The sequence below is a fragment of the Triplophysa dalaica genome, chromosome 18 (assembly GCF_015846415.1).
Source record: "Triplophysa dalaica isolate WHDGS20190420 chromosome 18, ASM1584641v1, whole genome shotgun sequence".
NCBI classification, from domain to species: domain Eukaryota; kingdom Metazoa; phylum Chordata; class Actinopteri; order Cypriniformes; family Nemacheilidae; genus Triplophysa; species Triplophysa dalaica.
The window spans coordinates 10077280-10099890 of record NC_079559.1 but is presented as its reverse complement, the minus strand read 5'-3'; the positions used below and the strand labels follow the sequence as shown (position 1 = coordinate 10099890).

At 37.9% G+C, this 22611-nt stretch overlaps 1 protein-coding gene across 2 annotated transcripts in view; it reads right to left on the bottom strand.

Moving 5' to 3' along the window:
* wnt2bb (wingless-type MMTV integration site family, member 2Bb) overlaps window positions 1–22540 on the bottom strand; it is a 28002-nt gene extending 5462 nt beyond the window's left edge. The window contains exons 1-2 of one of the 2 annotated variants that reach the window (XM_056729798.1): window positions 22388–22540; window positions 693–913 (exon numbers count right to left, since the gene is read on the bottom strand). In XM_056729798.1, the coding sequence (XP_056585776.1) occupies window positions 693–819 (127 nt within the window). In that variant the 5' untranslated portion in view covers window positions 820–913; window positions 22388–22540. Of the gene's footprint in view, window positions 1–692; window positions 914–3592; window positions 4145–22387 lie in introns of those variants that run through there. The other variant, XM_056729797.1, reaches the window with a different exon arrangement.
* Between the last annotated feature and the right edge of the window lie 71 nt (window positions 22541–22611).

The window sequence follows — 22611 nt, the reverse complement described above, 5'->3', positions numbered from 1 at the left end:
TGCCAGAATCATCTCTCCAAACATTTACATCCTCTATGTCTGTTTATGTGGTAAAGAAGCAAAGAGAATGCTGGAGGGTGATATTTTCACACAGGGATCTTTGAACTGTGTAGGAAAGCCAAACAGATACCCCATTTACAGTGGACATTTTTGAGTAAACGTAAGAGTTCGGCATTGAGTGAACAGGTAGGATCAAGTGAGCTTGTGGAGTTTTGTCTGTTTATCACACCTGGCCAGTGATTCTGTTGGGATCTGTGGTTTCATTAATATCTCGTAGTGAGAAATGGGAGATATTAATGTTCAAAACCAGCGAATGAGAAACAGAGAACTATGTTGACAGTACAGTTAACTAACCTTCAGTCTTCAATATATGAGAAATGAGTGTGTGTGTGTTAAGTATATGTGTCTGTATTTGGCAAACGTAAGGCACGGATATAAAATGTACATGTGTGTAGTTGACAAATTAACCAATCAAAGTTATTATTAGTTATTATTTATTTTGGATTATTTGTAAATTTCTGCTATTTGTTTCATAGTTGGCTATGTTTTTCTGTACCATCATCATATTGTTTTAAAACAACCAGTCATGCTTACAAAATTGCATAATAGTCTAACAGACATAATTTGTACAAATGACCCAATATTCCTCCCATTCTTTCTCTGAAACACACACATGCACGTCCAGTACTCACTGCGCTGCATGACTCTCCCAAAAACAGTATGATCTCTGTCCAACGCGCTGCAGTTCCAGCGATGATGACGGAACTGATGCTGGCACTCTCGGATCCACTCCTTAGCTCCGCCCCCAATGGACTGCATGATGTCTGGATACCTCTGACACAGCTGTCTCTGCTTATTCACCAGCCCAGGTATATTGTCACAGATTACACGGGCCCCAAGTGCGCCAATATACCTGAAACACGCAAACACGGAGGCTTAACATCAGAATTCCCCCAAACAATTACACTTCAGATTACTTTTCCAGTTTCTCCTCTCAAAGCACATTTTTCTGAAAGCGCTGAATCAGTGAGTCTGAAGTAAACATTCCGTGATTATGGATTGTCTGATGCCAGAAGCTTTGATGACTGAGTTTGATCATTCCCAGAATCACCGTCATTACTGGATTTAGAGGGGGAAGTTTGGAAAACAGACATAATACGTATATAAACAGGCGTTCACTAGAAGAATCAATGCTTGTTATGAATCTGCACTATTTAAAGTCACTTGCATAGTGAGCAGGAAACATGATTTGAGAGCCTGAGGTGTTTCTTCAGGTCAAATGTGACATTTGGTCTTCGCTCAAGTGTGTTATGATCTTTATGTGATGAACATCTCACTATATTGATTGTTGCGTATTCTAAACCAAGCACATCAAAGAAGTGAATTTGAATGAACTTAATTTTTGGATTATTATGGCGTGTCGTCCCTCTCTTTTACTCTCTGTGTAGTTTCCACTCCTGTTTTGGCTGCTCCGTTCCATCACTGTCCAACATTTGTTTACTGTTTCTCAAACACCCATGTTAACAGAGACTGGCATAAAATCCCCCTCTCTCAAACACACAAGTTTACACGCACGGTCCGTATCCCAGCAAGCCGGGTCGCACAAACACACACTCCGTCACTTCAGGACAAGGGAGGATTGAATTCTATTGTTTATTTTATATTTGCTAACATTTGCATTTCTAAAGAAAAGTGGAAGCTTCTATTCTGAACAACCCTCTTTATTTTGATTGACCTGAATCACTGCCATCTCGTGAACTGTATGTTCCCTCAACTCTGGTTTCCCATTTGATTGTGATTACAGGGCTTTATCAACCCACACATTGTGTTCAATAGTTAGAGATTTGGACACATACACAACGCTGGTGGTTTTCAGGTTGAGTTTACCAGCAGCAGTAAATCATTATACACAGGACCACAACCACATGCTGTGAAAACACAGTGAAATCTGGTCTCCTTTACACTGAGTGTCTGTGCTTGCACATGTGTGTGTGTGTTTTTGTGTATGTAGTTAGGCTTGACTGGGTAAAGAATGTATGACTGTAGTAATTTGTCGCCTCTAATACCCAAAAGGAGGGTCAATAGCCCCCCAATCCCTACCTCTTCTCCCTCCACCTCTCTATATCTGCCCATCTTTCCTATTCGCCAGCATTGGTCTAATCGCCAGTTCTATAGACTAGAAAAGCAACTAAACAGTCTGTGAAGAAAACAATTCACAGACCTTTATGATTGAAGAACAAACTCAGGCTCCTAAAGCTCCAGGGCTCTTCTGTTGATTTGGATCAGTGAGGGGATGGTGTGGGTCATGTTCTGTTTAATTGTGGATAATTATCAAAGCTTGTGTGTGCCTCATGCCTCCCACTTTCTCCGCAAAGACTGTAATTCAGTAGGATCGGCATGTGTACAAAAACCCACTGGTCAAGGATAATTGAAGTTCACATCAAAGGGCACCCACACACTTTACCTCACTGTGTGGACGTCCGTGGCTGGCTTACATCTGACTTCAGCTGTGTGTGTGAAATAAGTTCACTATTATGAGACACTAACAGGCCGCCCAGTAGCTTAAGAGGATTCCTGCTCTGTCTGCTTAAAGTGATGGATGAGCAGATCACAGAGAGAGAGAAAGAATAGAGACTCTTTAGTTAGTGACTCACATTAGAAATGTCAGCTTGACTTAGTACGCTCTGATTTGGATAAAATGACTTGCTCTCTATCCATCTGTCCAAATATCTATATTTTGATCTAGATGTACAAAATAACTTCCATCTTAACTATTACATCTTGCACACACACATAGGCACCTACATTATAGATGAACAAAAACCCAGGCACCCCACATTCCCATATATAAGTGAGCAACAAGCATGTGGTTTTTCATGACTGTTCAACCTCATAGTACTGTAGTCAACAGCAAAGCGTGTGTGTGGGTCACATAGTGCGGTTCTTTAATGTATTTATTATTGGCTGGCTCAACACCTCAAGCACACCATGAAAACCTAAGCCATAACTCTAATATAATGATGTGCTCTGCCTGTTACCATATATACGTGTAGGCACGGGGGAAACCCCATTCTTTATGTGCGTTTCAAATTATGTCTTTAGGTAAGAGGGCTTGTGTTGTGTGTTTGTAAAATAATTGCGTTTTAAAGGCCAATTTCTTGGTGGTTAGAGCGGAGAGACTGCGCGCCTGCACCGAGCGCAACGTGTGTGTTAGATGGCATCCCCACACCAACTGTGTGTCTGCCCACCACATACACACTTCAAATGGTCATAAAATTAGACTCATGTGAACATTGCTCAAAGTTTAAAAAACGCTGTTTCTTATTAAATTAGCCTCTCATTTGCTTTAAAAAAAGGTTGAAGTGTGGCGTAGATGTTGTATTTAAGCTTCACCTCACTTGTATCGCATCATTACGATAAAAACAAATAAAAGAGACAAATAACACAACACCTATGATATGATAAATATTTAGAAATGTGCAGTAACTGTAAAACCCCGAAAAACCTCAGTTATCATAAGCATTAAAATGCACCGTGTCTGCGCGCAAGCGTGCGCCAGCGGTGGCGCGCGGAGATGCTGGACTGTACTCACCACCAGGACGAATCCACCCGCGGCGTGAGGATGAGCAGGAGGAATATGAACGCACAAGACAACCGCGAGGACGCGCGAGTACCGCAGGGTGAACATGTACCGTTTCTGATTATATGTCTTAATCCTGAGCGACCGGGAACAGCGGCAGATCTGGAGAGGATCCGGGGCGACCCAAGAGCTTCACTTATGCCAAACATATTTGGATGCGTCCGGCAGCAATGATAAGAAAACACAATTCTGTATTGTATGAAATGAGTGTGAAGAACTGATAGTTGGGCAAACGTAGAGCTCCGATGCGCGGACGGATATCATGTATCTGCCCGGATATTAGCGTGTGCCATATAAAAATATTCCCCGGGAGCTGGCAACCACAGCAGAAATAATCCAAGCCAGACGGCAGGTTCAGATCGCGTTGGAAGAGCTCTCACCCTTCTTTTCTTTTTTTTTCACCTCTTCTTGAGAACAGATGAAGTCTTGGTGAGGTGCAATTGGATCAGAGACAGCGCCAACTTTTCCACGTTTTCTCCCAACGTTTTGCGTTCAGCACAGATATCATCCCCAGAGCTGCGAAACGCGCGCTTCTCCGTTTTTCCATTGGAGTCGCCTCTCGCTGTCTGCGAGCGCTGATAGCAGACTGCGTGAGATAAACCGGAGCGATGAACTGTGCGAACTGCAGACCGAAGGGGTGGGCGACGGGGGGAGAGGGGCCATAGGAATGTTGACAGCCCGCCGTCCCTCCGCTCTTATTGGGTAGAGTTCAATGAGACCGAGTCCCGGAGAGGCTCGCGCGGGATACGCGCTGTGCCCTGGTTCAGTCTAGACACGCGCACCTTTCACCTGCTGAAAAACGAGGGTCAAACGACACGTCGCATTTTCAATTGAGATCTCGCTCACAAAGCAAACCTTTTAAAACGTGTAAAAATAGGGGTGTAGGAACATTTTAAGGTACAGATGCTAATCAAAACAACTCCCCCCTTTGAAAAAACAAAATGGACTTAAGTGTCCCTATTTGTTTACTTTAGTATTTCACGAACAAGCAAATTAGGATATAAGCTGACTGACATGTACCGGCAAAATATCTCTCAGGGAAATTAACTCAGGTTTTATTATAGTAAACGTATAGCTATCTTGGCGGACAGACAATTTTAATTATTAATATTATAATAATTTAATAAATATTTTAATGTACTCGCATGATGAAGCATTCCCTATAATAAGAGCAATAATGAGGTCTTCAACGTCTGTGTCTGAATACACAAGCTCATGTTTACAGATAAGGTTGTAGAGCTTGCACGAGCGCTGCTGTGTATAAACATCGCACGGATTCTTGTTTCAAAACATCACATATTTGCCTCTTGCATGCCTCTGGATGAGTAAAACATTAATTTCATTAAAGCACAGCTCATCTGTCTTACCTGTTATGGGTCTTGGTTTAAATTTAGGTCCTAATAAACTGACATAAAATTCAAATTGGATTAAAGTTTTGTTTTATATATAATGCATGTTCCACCACAAATACAAAAACATTATTTGATAGATTATTATATATATATTCTTCTATAAAGAATATTTGTGCACATCAGTTCAGCACCTGACTTAATGGTAAATAAAACAGAACTATAGAACAACAAACGATAGTGAATGACAGCACAGCTGTACAAGAAAAGAGAGCGGAAAGTGGGAAAACAATGTAGAAAGACATGTCATAACTTTTGGTTTCAATTTGAATTTACTAGTTGGTTTATAATAAGATGCTTCATTTATGATTTTCAAACTGAGAGACAAAGACGACGAAGTAAAATCTAAACTTTTAAACTTAACAACATCCTGACAGTCAGAACTTTTGTTTTCTTTAAATGACTTTTACATAAGAAAAAAGAAAAAGATTATAAAACCAACACATAATGGCATATAAATAAACCATTACTGTGATATTGAACATTGAGGATTGGCCACATGCAGAATGCCATAACTCCATGTATGAGATTAACTCCAGTCAGTCATGTCTCTCTCTCTCTCTCTCCCACTGTCCTTCTTTCTGCCTGTTCTAATGTAGACTAAATAGTCATTCAAGGTGACCACAGTGACCAAGAACACCTGAGAGAATGAGCTCACAGTTTATTTCTGTACCTGTGTATGAATATGAAGCTGTGCTTGTGTGACAGGTCTTAACTCTTCAGTATTGTCAGGTTTGGCACCGTTTCAGGAATGAGTGCACTGCGAGTGTCCTCCTGCCCACTCAGAAATCATCCGACGGCTATTTTATAATACCTTTCTCAACTGTTGCTGACAATTCACTAAAATGGTATAGTACTACTTTGTGTGGTTTATGATCTATAAGGCCCGCACAGAATATTCACCCCCAGAACACACAAAGCTCTGAAGATGTGTAAAATCTGACATGTGATAAACTGTGGCATATTGTATGCTAACTGTTCATGTGTTAAGAGTGTGGTACACTCAAATTCAAAAGAGTTTAAAATCCATTCTGCAGATTATCGCAAAAAAATCATTGTGACTCAATGTTTCAAGACTAACGCGGAAACAGCAGAAGACTCACAGTCATGAGAGATTGCAAACACCAACGCTGAATGTATTCTGCATGTTCAAACAATTTGGTGGCAATGGTGTCAACCAGCACATTACACGGGAAGGTTAACTCAGAATCTTCATTTTTGTGTTTAACTTAAGTGTTAAAACAGGGTCAATTGATGATCTTGTGATCCTTGTAAGCCAAAGTCAGCCTGGCTCTAACAAGAACAGATGATGGAAATGGCAGAGCAGGCATAAGTGACAATTAACATTAATCAGTATGAATTTATGAGTATACACAAAAATAGAAGTAAAGGTCAATAACAATAAAGGAGCTAAAAATATACCTCCACTGGAGAGAAAGGCGAGAGAGAATGAGAGAGAGAGAGAGAGCGGTTCATGCTGTCATCTGTCTCAGACTTCACACTAATTTATGGTCTTGTATTTTTGGATGGTCCGACAGCATGATGGAATCCGTTCAAATTCAGACACTCTGAAGTGGCAGTTCCACTTCTCATAAAGACAGAGTGTTCCTAAACTAAAGCTCTTTCCAAATACTGTACAAACACACACACCAAGACAAGTGGTTGCTGTGTACCCCAGAATCTTATCGGTGATGACAAGCATCATGACAGAAGTTATTTGGATTTATTTTGCAGGGTTATTTTCTAAATGTGATATCGCTAAACATAAGTTTGTGCCTTTTTATAAAACTATAATATATATTTTTATTCTATTTCTGAAAATGCAGCATTGCTCTCTCTGCATTATTTTCATCCCAAGATTGGGTCACAACGGGACAAACCTAACCGTTGAGATAAATTAACCCAGAATTTTTGTATATTTGACCAAATTAAGGGTTACCACAACCCAGCAATTTGGGTTGAAATAATCCAGGTTAAAAAAACAAACAATGGTTGGGGTTGTTCCTTTTTTTCCTTTTAGGAAATATTTCACAAACTATGAAAATCTGACACACCTTAAGAACCGCTGAGCAAATATAGGGCTGTCAAACGATTAATCGCACAGTACACTGACATGCAATTAATCGAGATTTATCGTTTGACAGCCCTAATAAATCAACAATCTCTATTTAGGTGTTCATCGGGTATTTTTGAGTGAAGAGGAAACTCTGGTTTGATAACTTGTGAACCTGTATGTGTGTGTGTCATGGGTCTGACAGGATCCAACTCAGCACTGAGATCCACTCATCAGGAAATGATGCGAGAGATACTCTGTCTATTTCTCTCTTCCCTGTCTGTCTCAGTCATGCAGCGAGGGTCACATGTTATGACGCATCACCATTTGAGCATTCCGTCAACTGTTGTATATTCTGAGCTTCTGCGAAAAAGGTAAAATTTACAATACATGCACATACTGAAGATCTGAGTAGGCAGGAACATCATGCAGCTGACAAAAGATTGACCTTTACAGGCTGGGCCCCCTCACTGTCTGTCTGCTAAGAAGAGAATGTAGCAGTTCTTTGTTTCTTGCATCACTTTAATAACATAATTCACAATATAAATAAGTGGTCGGACTAACTTCTGAGCTACCAAATAAAACAGTTCAGTCAATGATGTCAATTTGTATGCCAACTCGAGTGATTCATCACAGCGGTCTAACATAAGATCTGTGGTGAACGTAGACTTTTAACCACAGATCTCATGAATCGAAAACTGCCTTAATAAACCTCTCAAAAATTTCTGAGGGAATATGACATAAACATTATTTTAAGGGATAGTTCACCTAAATAAGAAATTATTTAATTTACATTAATGATTCATTTTTTTTACCCTCATGTCCTTGTATGACTTTAGTCTGTGGAAAAAAAGGTTTTATGTCTATACAATGAAAGTCAATGGGGTAGAATGTTGTTTTGTTACCAATGTTCTTCAAATTATCTTCTTTTGGTTTAGGCAGAAAAAAGTAAAAAGGTTTAAAATGAAAAGTTGGCATTTAGATAATGACAGAATTTTCTTTTTTGGTTGGATAATGCCTTTATCTTAATAGGTAAACATTATTTTACATTCACGTTTTGAAAAAAGGATGTAGAGTAACAATTAGGGATGCGATGTTTGTTGTACCGCTTAAGTGATCCACAACCTCTGGCTATTGGTTAATATGGGAAAATCTTGCCCTGGCATATTTCCATCCTGGTCAACCAGATTAATGTGTTTATAACTAATTCAACTATTTGTTCAAGTAAACAAGTCCTGGCGCAACCCTCTCACTCTCTATCTTTGCTTCTTTTTGTTTTCTCTTCAGTATTATTTCCACATTCACAGACTGCTCTCTCTCTGGTCTGTAATAGCTCTATGTAATGATTATGTTTAGACATGAAGCTGTTACTGCAGACCACCTCTTACAGCACAGCAGAGCAGAACAACCCCAGTGCTCTGTATAAGATCACATCTGTTCATTCATTTCAACATGTCATAGTGCCTCATGGTGTATAATGTGTGTGTGTGTGTGTGGGTGTGTGTGTGTGTGTGTGAGTTAATGTGTCTCCGTCAGCAGGCCTGTCAGCTCTGTGCAGGGTCAGTGTGTTGATGTGCCTCACTTTCCCTTTCTGTCTCTCTCAGTGTCTGTCTTCCTTGCTCGCTCTTTCACACAGTGCGATCCGGTTTGTGGAAGCTGAGCTGTTTATTTAGCAGAATCTCTTGCATTATATGAGAATGATGCCTTCCACACTGTTTCAGAGTCATGTGGTTGCTCATACATTTAAAAAAAGTTGAATGCGTTAATAAATATGTGAATCTGTGTAGGCTCTCAACTGATCGGAACATATAGAAATTATTTATAGCAGAGGAGCAGGGATTACTTTGATGTCACCTATCTTGTCTGGGGAGTAAATTAATGTCAGACTTTTATTTGGTTAAAGTGATAGATCACCCAAAAATACAAATTTAAACTTTTACCCTTTTGTCAATTCAAAACATTTAATAACTTGTATGACTTTCTTTCTTCTGAAGAACACAAAAGAAGATATTTTGAAGAATGTTGTTAACTGGCCTCTATTCACTTGCATTGGTTTTGTGTCCATACAATAGAAGTGCGGTTACCAACTTTCTTCTAAATATCTTCTTATGTGTTCTGTGGAAGAAAGAAAGTAATAAAAGTTTTGAATTGACAAGAGGGTGAGTAAATGATGATAGGATTTTTATTTATGGGCTAACTATCACTTTAATCACATAACAGCCATTTTAAATGTTTAATTAAAATAAATTGAAGATTTTTTTTAAATAGTCAAAATCATGTTTTTTTATTGCATTACCATGTTTTATCGTGTTAGTCAGCTGTATTTTGATATATATATATTTTTTTTTAAATAAAATTGAACATTACTTATTCAAAACAACGTAAATGCAATGTGATTGTTATTGAAATGCAGAATAAAAACATATTTTTTTTCCCAATATTCTTCAATTATACCTCAAACATATTCATACAAGGTAAATAATTCACTCATATCGTCGAGTTTTTATCTGTTTTATTTGACTATTTTTTAAAGAAAAATAAAAAGCGCCTTTTTTCATAAAGGTGTTTTAACAGAGAGCTACATGACCAATATTAACCATATACATTATGCTGCCTTTTTTGTTTTTTAATTGTAAATAGCAACACAAGTCTTTTTCTTTTATAATTCTAATCTAATTCTTATATAAAAATAAGTTTTTTTACATAAATATATCTGGCATTAAAATCCGTAATGTTGCAGGTTCATCATTTTTTTTTGAGTAACACAAAAATCAGTTAACAAGTAAACTGTAATGCAGCGATGCAGATGCAAAGGCTACAGACTGGAGCTTTAAGGAGACAGTTCACCTAAAAAGTAAGATTCTGTCATCATTTACTCGCCATCAGGTTGATCCAAACCTATATACATTTCTTTGTTTTGCTAAACACGAAGGAAGATATTTAGTAGAATCTCTGTAATCAAACAGATCTCACCCCATCTTGACTCCCATAGTATTTATTTTCTCTATATGGCAGTGGAGGATAAGATCTGTTTGGTAACTGACATTCTTCCAAATATCTTCCTTTGTGTTCAGCACAACATACACATTTTAACAGGTTTGGAACAACCTTATGATGACAGAATTGTCATTTTTGGGTGAAATGTCCCTTTAAGATCTGTTTCTGAAACCACTCCTTTGCTCATTTACATTTCTTTACATAGTGAATGGCACATGTGAACATAAATAGGGGAACTGAAACACAGCTGCACTATGATGTTCCAGTCATGTTGAGTTCCGAATGATTCAAGCGCATTTCACAAAATGCGATGTTAAACGGATTTCAAGCCACATATATATGTGCTTTTGACGGAGATTGTAAAGTCAAATTTCATAAGGGTTTGGGCTGTTCAGACTACAAACAATTGAAAAGATCGAAGCTGGATACGCCAAAAATCTGATTTGTGCTGCCTGTCTGAACAAAGCCTTTGAGTTCATCGAGTTTAAACCAGATTCACTGAACTGCATTTTGTAAATAAAAAGCTCTGTAACACATTCAAATGATGTGTTCGCTGACATTGCGTTATGTATTCGTTAACAACGCAAGGTTGTGGGTTCGATCCCAGGGGATTGCACATACTTAGAAATAAATGTATAGGATAATTCAATGCAAGTCGCTTTGGTTAACAGCGTCAGCCAAATGCATAAATGTAAATGTATTCAGCTGTAATAAATTACGTACAAGTTCAAATGTTGAATCTGTGACACTTATGCAAACTCACACTAATCAGAACTTCCACAAAGCACTTGTAAAATTAAATGTAGAGCAAATAACTTTTGTAAAAGCATCTCCCCATTTTCAATGCTTTGTAGATGCATGTACGTATGTGTGTGTGGCTGCAAGGGCCGCACATGAAGTTTCAGCCTGGAGGGGGTCAACATGAGAAGTCAAAGAGAGAGAAAAATAGAGTAGCTCACTATTCTCTGAGCGATGACACCATTTCTAACTTGCTGCAGGTGTGTGTGTTGCCTGAATGTAGAACAGGCTACAGGAAAGCTTTGATATTCGAGCCAGGACAAACCTGCTCTGCGCTGCAGCTCAAGCAGCACAGCCGAAAAACATATTCTGTTTCGATTTACACAAAGTTTTTCTCTCGTTTCTTTCTTCTTCAAGTAAAATCAAATGTATAAGGCCTTGGTGACATAATTATCAAATAAGATGGTTATATTAACTATATATGCGAAGGAAATGAGCAAATGAGCAGTGTTGAATGAGATACTTTCTGTCTTAATTCTGTCTCTGCAATGCTGAAGGTCAAATGTGCATTTGTTTATAGAGAAGTTTTCCTTTCCAAATGCATTCGTCCTTTACATGTTATAGATGATGGTTGTTTCTTGCACATATTTTATAAGAAAGGTCACCCACATATCCCTCCAAAATATGAACATAGTTTAAAGTTTCTGGGTATTGTTACTGTCTGTCATTATTATTCTAAAATTTAAACTCAAAATTCTAACAAAAAAAAGTGTCAGATTTTTTGTTTTGTATATTTTATACCAGGGTCCAACCTTTTAGACCGGATTAGTCCATCAATAATAAAATTAGAACACTACGGATATATTCAACAGCATGACATAGTAAACAAATACAATGGAGCTGTACAAATTCCAAAGACAAAATCCCGGACAAATCTGGCAACAACTGAACATCTCTTGTATAAAAATGTAAGACTTCAACAATAGATCCAAAATATTCATATTTTTGTGGATTGGACCTAATAGAGAGATCTGAGCTTAGAAGTGCTCATATATCACCAGGCTTGCCAGATATCACTTCGAGAAATCATTTATAACCCCAAAATCAAACTGTTATTGCTAAGAACGACAACTACGGCTAAATGATTTGTGTTTCTTTCATCATTCTCCAGAGACAAATTGTGTGAGAGAGAGAGAGAAAGTAAGAGAAGAGAAGAGGAGGAGAGTGAGAGAGAGAGAGAGATATCGCCGTTGGCAGGATTTCTTGCCTCCGTGTTAAAACTATTGGCAGATGATATTAGAGAATTGAAGTACCTTTGACGGTGATATTTCTCCCTGATGTCATTTTGATTTGATGGAACAGAAGAGGTTTCTTTTTGTTTTTATCTCTGTTCTCTGGGTGCTACACATAAATTGGAAGAACATTCAGACTGAAGATCAACAAAACAGACAGATGATCAACTGATGGACGGACAACCAGATAAAAAGACCAGATTTTTGTCTTCAGCTTGTTCAGAGATCAGCTTGGAATGTGTGTCAGTGCATCTCTAGTAAAACTCTTCTCTTCAACCTACAGTTGAAACACGAGCGAAGGCCCCTCTGAATCTGTTAGCATCACTGAAAGATGAGCTCTGGGGACACAGTTCCTCTGACCTGAGATGGTCTCGTGTGTGTCTCTGTTCTGCGTACCTGCGGAGAAGATAGACTGAGCATCTCAAATCTCTGGGCCTCGTTTCTGGCCGGCGTCTGACTTCTCCTCCTGCCTGCCTGAGTTATGATTTTGCAAGCAGCATGAAACCATTCTCCGTTTCAAATGAAGTCAGCTGCGGAGGAGGCCAAAAAACGTTTACCCAACTCAAGCCATATTTCACCTGAGCGGCAGAGAGAAAGAGAGGCCACTGACCAGATCGATCCATCATGGCGATCTTCTCCTTGCTGTTTTCATCTGATATTAGATGCCTACAAGATTGACAGAAACAAAGCTAATGCATAACATAACTAGAACGTTTCTTGAATGTTGAGTCAATGTTGCTGTGCCAGAAAATACATATTTACACATGATAGTAATACAGTACTTGTATGATTTTTTCATTAAAAAAAAATCGGATATTTTGTGTGAATTTAATTTAAAGATGCATTCAACTATGAAGTACCCTCGTACCCTACGAGCGCAGTGATTGGTTGACAGGTGAAAGGGCTGTCCTGTATTTTTTTTACAGTTAAGACATATTAAACATGCATTCTCCTCTGTAACAGAGAGAGATTACACTTCGAAATAACCGAAAAGAGAGAGGTAAAAGTGAAGCGGGAGGGGGGACCTTAAGGTGGTCTGGTCTGTTGTAGATTACGCAGATCTCAGAGGTCTGGTCGTGCCGTTCCACAGTCCCTAATCCAGAACACGGACTGCCACAACCCACCATGTGCTTCTAATACAACCCACGGTGGTCCGTCTCTACGTGCCCTCTTTACCCAGCCCTCTATTTTATTCTCTCTTTCTTTGTGATGTGGCGATAGTGATTTGACAGGTTGTAATGTCAGCCTCTTTTTCTTGCTGTATTTTCCACAACCACACTCATTTTTTCCTATCATAGTCTGACAACTGTAAGTAAGCAATTCATAAATTGATTCCACCTAAATATGTAAACACTGTGGTGAAATCAAAACATTGCTTTTTTGAACATCCTAACCAGGCTGACACAGCAACGTTGGCTCAAGCGTTGCCGTGAATTTGGCCGAGGCCTTTCCTTTGAGTATTCAGTGGCAGGTAGGGGAGAAAACATTTGGTTTGGCCTTATTCTTGCTCAAATTCATAGTTTATACGTGATACAGGTATGACCTCTTTAACAACCTGCTGTTTGTAACCAATGGTTATGTCAGCAATTATATATTCACCCTTTTCCAAAGCCCTTAGACGGATTACATTTATAATATAGAACAGATTAGCAGTAAGTAGCAGGGGCTCAAACTCAAACTCAAAGTGTTCGGCCCGTTGGAGTAAAAGCAGAGGTTGGATTTGATCCTGTGTCAGTGTTCTGCTTTTATACGCCTCCGGTCAGCGTACGGAATGTTTCTCTCAACTTATCTGCATCTTTTCAAACACTCCCTGCTCTCGGACGACTCCTCTCACCCTGGGTCAGCGTCCGCCAGCCTTGTTGGAACGCAAAACACAAACAAGAGCATCACCCTGTCAGGCTGTATGTCTGTTTGTAAACAACCGATTGCGTTACTTCACACCTCATCACGCCCACGGACAGCCGACTGACGGAGACAGAGACACATCACATCGCAGAGCAGAGAACAACACAACACATTGCAGAAAACACACTATAACCGAGTATTTAAAATATCAATTCATCAAATAACAGAGCTAAACACAAAACAATAAAACTCAGCACAACACATCAAATAGCAGAGAACAGCACAGCACAACACAGTACAAGACAACACGGCACCACACTCTTAAACACAACATAATACAGCACATTGTATCACATAGTACAATCGTACAAATATAAAACATAATTTAAGTAAAAGTAAAGTTAGGATAAAGTTAGTTAGGAAATTAGTTGTGGAGGAGTAAGTTCAACAGTTTGGCTACAACTCTCTGGTTCTCTTCTTTGACAATGTATCTCACTATTATTCAACATTACAATTGAATGTTCTTATTCTTACTGCAACACACACTCATACAGCTCCGTGGTGTATAAATTATTTTTGTCCAGCTGTGGTGATTCCTGCAAATTGACATTTGTTTCTTTTCACCTGCCAGCTCTGACTCTTCACACTGATCTGGACTATTAGTGAGTGTTTGTGTGCATTGTGCCCTTTCCAGGTGTTGTGTGATCCTGTGGCCCTGCAGTGATAACAGAGGCATATCTTTGCATCCAGGCGCGTAACATCAGAGATAACGACAATTCAGTTATTCTTTCAGCGGCCTTTAGTTTCTCCAATCAAAACACTTTCGGTGCACTTACAGGTTATGTATGTTTTGGCTGGCACATTTGACACAGTCTTTTTGACAGTTGCAATCTAGTGAAGAACAGCTTTGCTGAATTTTTAGGGTAAAATATAGCCTATTTAAAATGACTTTTCTGCATTCGTTCCATTGTTTCTGTTCCATCAGTACACACATTAACATGTATTGTGTTGCCCACAGAGAAGCTCATACATCAACAGTTTTTACAACACTAGTTACAGACAATTACGCATATCAACCACATGGGGGAACCAGTGAGCAAATGTTCCATAGTGTTGCTTTTAAAACTAATATTGCTGTCCCCCTGATTGAATAACATTTAAAAGGGTTAAATTTGTCAAAATTGAGTGCCAAGACTGAAATTCTGGTTTTAATTAATTTTGAATTAATAATTGGGGAATGATTCCATGTGGCGAAACCCTTAAAAACTAATTTAATCTTAATTCTTTTTCTTTTATTTTCACTCTTTTATATATACACACTAACATTTTTAATCAATTTTACTGCCGTTTTATTTTTCTTAAAATCAAAAGTTGTTTTGTGATCTTAAATCATTTGCATTTTAAAGAAACGTCTTATTTCTCTTCGTCAATCATTTTATGTAAAGCACTTTGAATTGCCCTTGTGTATGAAATGTGCTATATAAATAAACTTGCCTTGTCTTGATAAAAAGAAGTTCTCACTAAAACACCATATTAAATAGCTTGGCATAATCTTACATTAGTCCATATTTAATAGTAAATAAAAGTAAATGGAACACCACTGTTCTAAATAATATAATTAATTTGGGGAATCATGTGAGTGAAGTCAAATTCATGAAATGTCAAGATGGTTTAACCACCATTCAAGGAGCAATTTTGCTAATATTGTGCAAAAAGACATGTGACAGGAAATTAAATCACAAAGAAGAACCTCTGGTGATGCTAAATGGGGCATGCAACGGTTAGAAACTCTTTATAAATGCAAGACAATTTAACATTTTGAAGGTTTATCCACAACTTCATAAATAAAGCTCTGAAAGTCCAAGACACATAATGATAAATAGGATAATTTTGTTGCTCAACATCAGTTGAAATATCTAGCTTTAATGCATATTTATTTTCCATTCATTTAAACGTTTAACTTAATTATAATATCATATAATTTATACATAAATGATTTAATAACAAAGCAGAATGACGTGGATGTCCATATTTGAATGTAAATTTAGTGCTTAAAGAAATAATTAAATTACTGATGTTTTATCATTATTGCAATATGTTGCATTGCTGTCTGTGTGGGGAGTCATAAATCTCTCTGATCGAACATATCTTAATTTGTGTTCTGAAGATGAACAAAGTTCTTATTGTTGTAAAACGACTTGAGGACTAGTAACAAACTCTCTTGTTTTATGTTTTCAGTCTTTTGTTTTAGTTTATGGATGGATGACATGATATTTTGACCTTTCCCTGTTATGTGGATCATGACCTTGGTTTTGCCCCTTCAATAAACTGCTGCAAGTGGATCCTTACTCTTTGTGTCTCTGGGCAATTCGTCACAGTATGTCCCAATAAATGTTGCAAAAACGCATTAAAATGTATATTTTGGGATAACCTAAATAAATAAAAATTCGTAATAAATTACAGTATATAGTATGTTTACATTCCATCTAGGTGAATAAAATATTTTATATTTCGCATACTTTAGCGAGTAACCACCATTTTACATTTTCAGGTGGTAGACCTACCTTCACGCTTAACTTTTATAAAAAAATGGTGCACATGTTATTTGAAATGACACAAAATCAACATAAATACACCAAGTACATTTTACAATATCTGATGCATGCTTCAAAAACCAATTTTTAAAGGATTTTAGATTTCCTCAGTTTGCCAACCCTGTTTTGTCACTGACCCAAACATTCTCATGTACAGCTGCTTTGTAACAATGAAAATTGTAAAAAGCGCTATATAAATAAAGTTGAGTTAATATCTTTGAAACCGGAGAAATGTACTTTTTACTTTTACAAATCGATTTCTGATCAGTGCTCCGATTCACTAATTCAAATGTGATAGCTGCTCAAAGTATTCAACCTTTCATTGAAAACAAATCAATTGTACTAAGTTAGCTACTGTTAATATTGTGTTTATCAAACCAACCCCCTGTCCTACAATTCCACATGCATACCGGCACTCAAAAAAACTTGCCATCATACATATACAGGGAAAGATTAAACACATATACGCAGTACTCTCATTTACACTGTTGAATCTATCATGCAGTGATATTCTCCATGGTGTGCAGAGTTATGCTGAGCTATGTGGGTTGGCTGCTTTAAGCCGGTTGTTAATGGTCGATGGATCACAGTTTTATAAACAGTTTTTTCTATTCTGTGTCTCACTGCTCTGTTCACACAGATTTTACCATCTATAATAGCAGCAGAAGACCAGAGAGAGAGTTATATAGAAGAGGGATCGGTCATTACCAAGAAGAGAGAGAGAGTCTGAGCTATGAGATCAGCTCAAGTAAAGGGATGCGCTAAAAAATGGATTAGATGAAGAAAAGGGATTGGCATTTAAAATCAGCTCAAAAAGGGATCAGGAAGAGAGATCGTTTGAAGAGGGACAACAGAAAACAAAACAATGATGCAATACATCACACATGAAGCATAAAAGAAAAACACAAACTTTACAGTGCGACTGACAAAGACAAAAGGCCCTGCGGACAGTAAAAAAAAAAACAGCAAGTGGAAATTGGGGTGTAGTTTAAAGCTGGAAACAGAGTCCGTTATGATCACTCAAAAAGTCAGCTAAAAGAGAGGAATCAAATCATGGTCATCTTTGCACACATCACTGTCTCAAAGAAGGTCTGAGACGTCAAAGGCACTTGATCCGGTCACTGTCACCTGAGAAAGAGTAAAAAAACAGGACCAAGCCGAGCCTCTTTGATCTATCGCTGACTTTTTTGGGAAGTACAACATGGCTTTTAACCTTCTCATGACTCTCTGGGTTTTATAATCTATAACACACACACGTTCTCACACATACACCCCATAACCTGCCCATCAGCACTTTGCATTCCTCAAACACTCTTTCCTCCTCTCTCATCTCCCGATCTCCCTCCTCCCTCTCTGCTCTCTTTCCCAACACTAAGAGGAAGAATAGCTCGTAAACAGCGTTGTAAATGAAGGTAGAGCTTGTAAACAGAGAGATTATCAGTCCAAACAGTCTATAAAATAACCTTAAAGCATCAAAGCCTGAAAAACAAGAGCACCACTAACATCCTTTTAAAGAAAGACACCCAAGACAGACACTCGCCCATCACTCAATCTACTTCTAAAACACATCCGCAGCTACATGACAGACACAGACTTGGGCTCTTGTGTTTTACACAAAGTAGTTAGAGACTTGCTTATATGGCTGGAGAATTCCTCTACAGCTGGAGATAAGGGCCTACTGATGGCGTGTTAGCCTGGCAGGGTTCACTCATCCTGGGGAGGGCAGGCGGCTGAAGAGGGGCTCTCCAGACTGTCTGGGTCATAAAAGGGAAAAGCAGGAAAAGATAAGAACCTCAAGCAGCCTCTTCAGCACAGACAGACAAACTCTTAACATCTATCCACCCATATCACCTTTATCAAAGTGAGAGAGTGTGTATGGAGGGGTGGGATAATGACAAATTATATACCGGAGAGATAAATATAAGGTATGGACAGGACAAAAAATATAGAATCTGCTACTTTTGGACTAAATTTAGATGTTCAAAAGCTAATAAACGTTTGGCCACAATTGGGATGAAAGGTTAAGGCTGACACCTGGTGGTTGATAAGGTTACCACAATCCGACGAATATTGTTATTAAAGCATCCAATTTTTAAATGATTTTTGATACAAAATAATATAAAAACTGTTTTCAAACTAAGTTTTATATTAAATAAGTAATTAAAATAGCGACAGGATTTGTGAAACTCTTAAGTTTACTTGTGAACTTTGGAAAACTGTACATAAAGATTTAGCATTACATCTCCATTTCAACATTTTAATGTTTAAATTCATTTTGCAGGATTCTTCAAAAATCAACAAAGAAAATCCAAAAATCGGTTAACCTGAAAATACAGTGAGCTTGGGAGTCTCACACTTATTCAGCATCCTCCATACACCCACAACCAACATTTTAAAGGCAGAGTCTATTTGCACTAAGTGTAAATAGCAATAGATGCTATTTACACTAAGTGAAAATGGCGAAAGATGCTAAGTTTAAATGGCAGTAGGTTCTGTTTAAACTAAGTGAAAAAAAAATCAGTATTTCTTAGCGATATGCGATTTAAAATAACCGAAAATAGCTGTATTTTCTTTGGATTAAGTTGAAATATTAGTTAGACGCTATTTACTTATAAACAGTGGCAGAAAACATTACTGTATGCACCTCAGTATTGTTGTGCATTAAACATTATGCAATAATAACAGAATGTAAATTATAATATTTATAAAAATTATAAAATGTATGGCAATTTATTCAGATATTAAAGCCCTACCCCTAACCTTACACTAAATCTAAACTTTAGGTATAAAAACCAAATTGAGTCTCGCATCAATTTTATTGAAAACAAATGCCTTTATGATCTGTAATGTAATAGATAACGTACAAAAGTGTTTTCAGCGAGAGGTTAGAACCTCGGTGTCCAGCAATACAGACTTTACACTTACACTATTCCAATCACAAATTGGTGGACGGAGCTAGAGCAAAGTCTCCAACATGTAGGTTTTCTGTACCCAGTGTAAACAGACACTCCGTATTTTTTAAAACCACTAACATTATTTTTTCTTTCCGAATTGAAATAAGAGTATGGCTTCAAACAAGGTACATAAAACAGAAGCAGTCTGTATAGGGATAGTGACGCAAGTCTGCACGTTCACAATAGCACACTGAATGCAGAAATGTTGCAACAAGCTATCACGGACGAAAGAGGGCGTGAGAAATCTTTAAAAATCCCATTACTGATTTGGATGGCTCTCTAAACTAAAGAATTGTAAGTCTATTTGAAATCGATTTAAGTCCATATTTCTGCTAAATTGCATTGTGGACTATACAATCGAATTTATCATACTGCAAGTAACGATAGTAATCGTGCTTATGTTTACAAGTAGTGAACTACGGCCTTGATTAGCAAACGCAAAATACAGGACGGTATAGAAAACTGACCTACTCTGATGCTCTAAACAGGTCAATCGTTTGATACATTTCGCTGTTTCTTCGTGAAGGGCCGTCTTTTAAAGAGCTATTTTGACCAGTTTGAAATTTAGGAGTTTGAATAAAGTTTGATTGTCATGAAACACTAAGAGTGGTGAGGACATGGAGACAGAGGACCCAAGTGCAGACAGGGAGGTAAGGGGTTACAAGACTTTAAAAAAAAATACAAAACAAACACCCACGAGGGGGTACAAGAAACAAAACATAGAAAGAGGAACAAGGATTTAACTAGAGTAACACTTGACATTTAAACTACAATAAACTGAACTAAACAGGACTTACCGCGGATGACACAAACAATGAACCAGCACAAGTCAAGAGACATGAGGTCAATGTATAGGGAACCAAATCAAGAGGGAACAGGTGTAGGGAATAAACTAATTAACAATAACTGAGAAACAGGAGGGCATGAACAATGACAAGACCAGAGAGAGAGAGAGAGTATGGCAACTAATAGGTGCCAAAATAGAACATAAAACAAGGAATCCTGTCTGATTCCACCTCAAGACCAAGAAAAACCTGGCGTGGTGAGGCGGAACCATGACATTCATATGTCAATTTCAAAGGGTGTGTCTTGTTACTTGTGTAAAGAACAATGTCTAGGCCTCATATTTAAATCAGGATACAAACCATTGAATAAAATGTTTTGGTTTTGGATTTTGGAATTAAATGGTTTCATGCACATAACTATAACACAAGGCACTATATTTAAATGACAACAAATAAGTATTTTTATTTCAAATAAATAGGCTCTTCTAGCCTCTGCCTAAGTTTGTGTCTTGTTACCAGTTCCTAGATGAACATTTAGAAGTTGGTTTATTTTACAAAAGTGTAAAACAGAAAAAAGCCATTGAATTGTGGTAACTGAGAAATAGCTCTGGAAGCTTTCTAAAAAGTGTGCAGTACAGCGCCCCCTAGAGGGACATAAAACAGTTGCTCTGACTGAGTTTGACATTCATCATTGTTAATAAATTTATTAAAAGTACACAAACTCTGACATGTCAACCTCAAAGGGTGTCTTGTTACTGGTTCACAGAACAACATTTTGATTGTGATGTTGGTTTATTATTAGGAATTTAATATTAGCGTATTTAATCAATTAGTGTGACAAAATATAAATCAAAACCATGCAAATTAAAAGCTATCAGCCTTTGGAATTCTCCCCCTTGATCGTGACCCATGAGGTGATTCACATTAACAACCACATTAGTATAAGTAAAGCAAGCACGTTAAATTACAGCACCACGTTAAACAATCCCATATGTGCATGCAGATTATGTTTCAGGCTTTAAATATAGGATTTATATTTTATAATATAATATCCATCCATCCATTTTCTACCGCTTATCCGAACTACCTCGGGTCACGGGCAGCCTGCGCCTATCTCAGGAGTCATCGGGCATCAAGGCAGGATACACCCTGGATGGAGTGCCAACCCATCGCAGGGCACACACACTCACTCACTCATTCAGTCACGCACTCACACCCTACGGACAATTTTTCCAGAGATGCCAATTATAATATAATATTTTTTTTAATATTTTTTTTGACTAAATGAAATGTTGATTATCGACCAAAGACGTAACACTTGGAGGCCAGCGCGGTGGAAGTCGGAGGAGTGCTGCAGACAGAAAGGCTATCGACCTCAACAGAGCAGTGCATAGACATTTTTAGGGGCAGTGGCCGAAACAAACAAAAAAGAGCACTTAGGTTTGGGGCAGTAGAAGACAGCATACACTCTTAGAAATGCCTTTCTTATTATCACACTGTAGCACTCAGTAAATATGTTAATCTATATTTGGTTTTGTACTATGCTAGAGTGCAACTAGAAAACCTTTATAGTAGCTATTGCATTTTCACGATAATGGTGATCTGTTGAAATTGTAACATTTTTCAACATTATTTGCGGGCCAAAATTGATATTGATGCATGAACATCGACAAATCAACAGTTTTAACATTGATTCAAGAGTTTTAACCTAGCCTACTACCTGGGCAAGTGTTAATATGGTCTGAATATTATGTTAGTATATTATATTATATATGTTATAGATAACTGGTTTTAACTAAGAAAATTACCGTGACCGCAAGCTGTCACTGCGCTGCAACAGAAGAAAACACGTGCAAACACAAAAAAACACAAGCAAATTCAGAAAGCATCTCCATTAGTTTGGCGACGCATGCCCTGCAAATACTCGAAACACAAACAAACACAGCAACTATGGGATTCCTTTTGTGCCAATAAGTACGAACGCGAAATAAAAAAACCCAAACAAAAATAAACAACACGAAAGAAGAAATACACTTTGAAAACGAAAAAAATGAACTCAAATTGCAAACTTTTAACATACTTTCAAACAAACTGCATTCATCATCAAATGTTTTCTAATGATCCTTTTCGAAAATCATTGTTTATGAATACGATGCCCGAGATTTCGTTTGCGCTTCATTATTTTTCGTTTACGCTGCAAAAAGTTACGTTCGGACTTTTGGCACAAACCTCTCGCGTGGGCGGGAGTTAACAGTGCTTTACTCTCATTGGCTAGTCAGATTTTGATCGACAGGTCCGTGACCT